The 6,000-nt window shown below is 44.5% G+C and overlaps 1 protein-coding gene across 5 annotated transcripts in view; it reads left to right on the top strand.

The window, feature by feature from the left end:
* Positions 1-4,881, top strand: part of EMCN (endomucin) — a 35,699-nt gene extending 30,818 nt beyond the window's left edge. For 2 of the 5 annotated variants that reach the window (XM_088661118.1, XM_088661119.1), the window contains exons 12-14: positions 2,667-2,751; positions 3,285-3,361; positions 4,541-4,881. In XM_088661118.1, coding sequence (XP_088517244.1) covers positions 2,667-2,751; positions 3,285-3,312 — 113 coding nt within the window. In that variant the 3' untranslated portion in view covers positions 3,313-3,361; positions 4,541-4,881. The remainder of the gene's footprint in view (positions 1-2,666; positions 2,752-3,284; positions 3,362-4,540) is intronic. The other 3 variants (XM_035113351.3, XM_035113352.3, XM_088661120.1) reach the window with 2 other exon arrangements.
* The last annotated feature ends 1,119 nt before the right edge of the window (positions 4,882-6,000 follow it).

The raw sequence follows: 6,000 nt of genomic DNA on the forward strand, positions 1-6,000 counted from the left end.
AAAATTGGTTAAGTTTAAAGGAAACATTTTTTTTCTTTTACCATTCCTATTAGACTTCATAGTTGGCCTGGGCATGAAAAGAGTGTACCCCTGTGACTTGGCGCAGAGACCCATGTGACACAAGTTTGCATTAAATTTGCATATTCTAAATTATGTGTTTGGTGCCTCCACTGGGTGAATAGAGTCTCACCCAGTAAGTTTCTCAAAAGCTACAGAATGGGGCAAGAGGTTTAGAGCCCATCTCAAAAACCCTGAAGCTCAGCCCCTCTAACAATGCCCACAGCACATCCTCAACATGCCCAGTACACCTCTAAGGCTCCCCATTACAGGGGAAGAGCAGTCATACGGGGCGGGGGGCGCCGGAGGGATCCATCGCACAACTGCGCCAGGGCGCCAGGCATGCTTAAGACGGCCCTGCTCCTGATTCAGCGTCTGCCTCTGATTCTAGATTTCTTTCTGCCACAGACTTTCCCAGCTCACTAAGGCCTGTTGTCTCCTCAGCTTTCAACACCTGCTCCGAGTCTTCTCACCTCTTTGTTGTCCCACCAGCACTCCCCCAGGCTCTGAGCCTTCTTCCCTGGGGGGCAGGGCCGTCTTGAGCAGATCGCGTGCCCTGGTGCTGAGGGGCGGAGATTGCTCCGCCGCCCGTCCCGCCCTCGCAGGGCGCAATTGGTTTCTGCGCGGCGCCCAGCTTGCCAGCCCCCCATCGTGGTGCACTGTGCCACCGGGGGTCTATGTAGAGCCGGCCCTGCTGGGGGGTTCCCCAGCTGGTTCCTCCTACCATTCCTCTGTGTCCAACCAGTCCAAGACAGTATACCTGTGGTTCCCAGGGACTCACTCATCCCTGCACTGACCAGACCCACACCTGAGCTTCAGCAAGATGGTTTCTTCAGACCAGTCCCTAAAATTGATTATCCCACTGAAAAATCCCTAATAAAGCCTCCCCAAAATTCTAGGGCTCAGTGGAATTCAGTTTTTAAAAAACTACTATAGAGTTATCAAAGTATTCCTCTTAGCCTTGGTGATGTCTAACTTCCAGCACCAGGAGAATCACACTGACAGATTCTTTATTTTTTATAGGAAATTGGGAATGAGCTTCTAATGCCTCTGGGAGCTTCTGAATCTTCCACCTTGGCTTTGAGTCCTCTTTTTGCAGAGCAAAATCTTGATAAACTCGTTACTGAACAATGTTGTATGCATACTATATTTGGAAGAGAACTGAGTCATAACCACTTGAGAAACATTATTTTTCCCCGCTTCCCTCTCACACTCCAGCTAATTTGATTCATATTTAATACACTTTGCAGCTGAATTTTCAGAAGTTTAATACCTTTTCAGCTCACACACATTTCCATAAGTATAAAATCCACTCTTGCCTTTCAGGTCCTGTGGAAGGTTCAGGGGTTGTTGTTTTTAGGGAAAGGGCTTGAAAGTAAAGGTTCTTCTCCCTCTAAATCTTCCTTGGATGTTCCTTTTTCATATGTGTAATCACATTCACCTTTATCTGTGTCTTCTGAAGGAGTGAGGCTAATTTCTTGAGAACTGTACACAACCCAGGTCAAAGCAGTTCAATAATAGCAGGACATGCACAGAAAGATGGGCAACCACCCAAAAGGTACAGCTCAGTTCTGTGTCGAAGTGTAGATATAACACATAACCACGGTTTAAGAAAACTTAACCATGGTTATGAGTAATCTCTGCTCTGTTTCGCATAGTTGCTGCTTGACTCGGGATGCGAATGGAATTCGATTCAGTTCTCATGCAAAGGTGATCTTTACATCCACCTTTTCCAAAGCAAAGCATGAACCAAAACACAACCATGCTTTTAAATTCGCACTTCTCTGAGTCTGGCAGTGCTATTCTCCCACCAAGTAATATACTAGGGTAAATAAGCACAACAACATGCATGTATTTGTGAAAATAGAACACACAAATGTGTTATTGCTTTGCAAAATATATTAGGCAAAATTGCATATTAGGAGAAATTAGCGTTAAAATGGTGAATTTTCGTGACGACTTAAAAAAAAACAGTAACTGACATAGAAATGTGGAGAACTGAACATCAGATTAGAAGTATTAGAAATGAAGAGAAAAATTACAGATTCAGCCATCCCTGTTCTTAGCATAAGATAACATAGGCTGTTGGCCCCGTCAGTCATCTTTGAGTGGTGGCACATCTAGTACCTGTTTTATATTCAAGACAGTGAAATTAACTCTGCACCGTCCCCTGAACCAAAGCACAACCCATCCTCTCTCTTTTTTCCTTGATCTGGGGGATGGGGAGAACTCTTGCGGGTCTGCGTTAAGAGCCCTGCCAGAAAGCTCCATAAAACCTTATTAATACACCAGATATGTTACCAATATCTGTTGGGGGCCTGAATTCCTTAACTGTGATTCAAGAGACAGCACAATGCCTTTGTAAGCATAATAAGCACCCCACTGGATCAGGCCAAAGGCCTATCTAGGCCAGCATTCTGTTTTCACTATGGCCAACCAGATGGGTCTACAAGCAGAATGTTAGCACAATAACACTTTCCTGCTCGTGATCTGATGGTGCTAAGCAGATTTGGTTTTCACCTAATATAGTTTAGTAAGATTTCATATTATGCTTTACATCTCCGATATATATCTACTCCCCATTAACATTTATTTTCCTTCTGGGCCAGGAATGTCCAGTTTCTTGATTCTTTCCTCATATGCCTTGCCTTTAGGCAATGGCATGTCATTACCTTTGGAGCCCTTCAAACCAATGTGAGTACTCCCATTGGTTACAAGATTTCAGGCAAGGTACATGCATTTGACTGTGTGCTTAGATATTTGGTCTAAACTGATGCCATGAAGGTTGGGCTTAAGTTACTTCCAGAAGACACTTATCGTGGTGGTGGAATATATGTGTGTAGAGCTACATCTGGGGAACCCAAGGTGGTGAGACGTCCAGATGCAGTGGACTACAACTCCCATCAGCCCCAGCTAGCATCACAAACTATAAAGGATGATGGGAGTTGTAGTCCAAAACATACCTGTGAGCTATGGTGGAATATACCTATACTTGGGGAAAGATTAAACTTTGTCCCTTTTTTAGAACTACAAATGAGTAGCTGAACTCATTTCTAATTATGCATCTATATGCAATGCAGATATACTAGATTAATATGTGGGCCACATTTCTCTGGATAGCTCTCATTTCTGTGGCTCTCCTCCACTGACTGCGGCTAATACAGCAAACTCTGGTGTGATTACGCCTTTTTTGCCCAATTAATTGACATGCACTTCCTATTTCTTAGGCGATCAGGCTTCTCAAGGGAAGAATAGAACTCGGCAGCAGAATGATTTGTCTTCTTCACGCCTTGGCAACAAACAGGTATGTTCAAGACCTTCCATTTGCTAAACATGGCTTTGATATTTCTTATTTTCAGTGCTAATCAAATGTTTTTCACTGGGAAGGGCAGAGATCCCTTTATTAGATAAATCTTCAAAGGGTTTGGAGCAAATTCTGAACTAAAATGGCAAAGTGGATATGGTGCTGTTTGGAGCTTTGGAGCAATGGGGTTTACAAGCCCTGGAGAGAGAAAATGGAAGGTTGTTTGTGGAAGTTTTAGGTAGAAGCTGGGCAGAATTGAACTTGGGCCTCATAAGACACTGCGTAAAGGTAACATGGCACCTCCCAGCTGTATCATGAAGCAGAATACTTCATCAGCTGAGACCATCAAACAATGAGTTCCTTCACTCCCACTGGCAATGGCATGGGTGTGAATCACAGGTGGAGGAATTCAAAGTGTGATGACCCACCCAACTTATGCAATGAATTTTTTTTTTGCAGTACTGTACAACTAGGAGATAGAAAACTTGCCACCAGAATACAGTTTGTCATGGTGTAGGTCAAGGGTGTCCAACTGGTCGACCACGATCGACAGTTCGATCCCCGGATGATCACGGTCGATCTTGGTCGATCACAGGATCCCTATCAATTGGTGGAAGAGAACAACAATGGATTGAAAGTCCTGCCCCCTGCGCTCTGTTCCTCCGTTGCGTCAAATGGGCAGTCTTCAATCGTCTGTTGCCGACGAGTTTGCATACAGAAGTAGTCGTTACTGCTGCTGCGTTGTGGTTTAACTTTGGCTCCCCCCCCCTAAAAAAAAAGGTCAACAACTTTGGCCTCTCCCCCCCTCCATGGGTAGATCACTTCCAGTATTTTTAAACTGGGAGTAGATCGCAGTCTCTTGGGAGTTGGACGTGCCTGGTGTAGGTAATGTCTCAACTGGTTCTTAGGTTGTGGTTAGGAAGGACTTGGCTTCGACATTCACTTCTCCTAGATGTTAAGATAAGATAGAGTGGTGGGAATTTACATCTCTCCAAAGTACTGCCCATGTCTGCAAATGAACCAACTCCATCTAAGAATTTGAGCTTTATAACTGCAACTTGATAAAACAGGGCTCGTTTTGTTTTAGCACCCTAAAAGCAGCCTAGCTGACTTTCCTTTTATGGACCCAGAATAATCTTTCTGGAATAAATAAACCTGTGTAACATTGCCGTGTTTCAGGTGTGAAGACATCCTGTTCCATGAATTCCTCCTGGAAGAAGCTACTCCAGAGCAGACATTCCAATGGAACAGTGTGGATTCATGGCGTCTCCACATTGACAGACAGAATGTGCACACTTACTTCATAATAGTTTTATTTACACATTGCCACTTTCCCCCCTTATATGCCTGCTGTTTTTATATTTTTATAGTTGCTCTGTTAACTGGTGTATAGTACATATTTATTGATTTCCCCATGTGTAAAAGCACTGAAATGTTCACATGTTATAATACTAATGTCAAATCGATATTTGACTGTTGGTGAGAAATTCTGTATATATAAAACATATTCTGCCTGTAAAGGGGGGGGAGTTAATATATTTTCTTGTACTTCGTTTTTTAAAAAATAGTCATACCACAAACACTGGACCACATGGAGGGTTTTGTGTAGGCAGAACTGCACACTGGTGTCCTACCTTTCCATTCATAAAAGGAAGGAGCTTGTGGAATGGAGCTTTCCAACCACTCCCCCATGTCCCCAAAATGCTCTGCTCCCAGTGGTTGGGGGACTCTTGAGAAAGATGTGTGATCTGGGGCAGAGTACATAGCTGCCAAGTATCCCGTTTTCCCCGGGAAACCCCCGTTTTTACGTACCGTTTCCCGGCGGTCCCCCATATCTCTCTGTCTCCCGTTTTTCTCCCTAAAATTCTCCTGCCATTGGCCATTTCCCCCCCCCTGCTTTGCCCATCTATGGGCACCCAAAATGGCCACCGCCAGCGTCGAAAGTCGCGTCTACTCATGTCCGGACATGCGCAGACGGGACTTCCGGTGTTGGCGGCGGCCATTTTTGGTGCCCATAGATGGGCAAAGCGACATCGAAAATTGTGTCTTTACTAGAACTGTTCTTCAAGCACATATCTAATTCTTCAGATAATGATCTGCTTCACATATCACATAAACCGGAGTTTAAAAACAAGCCATGGTTTATTGTGAACTAGCAACATGCCGGGTGCACGCTACTCAAAAGTTTCCACAGCACTCCTCTCCCACTGCTGCTATGCTGTGGATGAAACAGGCCAAATTCTGCCTTATCATGTCATCCATACCTGTACTCATGGTTAGTTTCCCCTCAAACAAACCATGAGTGGTAACCAAGGTTCATTCATGGCTTACCACTCATAGTTTGTTTGGAGCTCGAGTTTTGATAACACGACAAGCCAGACTATGGCTTGGTTTATCGTGGCAGCAGCAGGAGTAGGGAAGAACTTCCACAGGGAAAGAGCATGCTGCCCTGTCACATGAAACCATTGTTTACAGTATTTTAAACTGGCACAATACAGGATGTGGCCATCAATATGTTGCTGGACCACAACTCCCATCATCCTTCACTGTTGGCCATGGTGGCTGCAGTGGCTGAGGTTGATGGCAGTTGGAGCCCAACAACAACTTGAGGGTTACAGATACCTCAGTCCAAGTATTAC

Source organism: Zootoca vivipara, chromosome Z1, assembly GCF_965207765.1.
Source record: "Zootoca vivipara chromosome Z1, rZooViv2.hap1.1, whole genome shotgun sequence".
In the NCBI taxonomy this organism is placed as follows: Eukaryota; Metazoa; Chordata; class Lepidosauria; order Squamata; family Lacertidae; genus Zootoca; species Zootoca vivipara.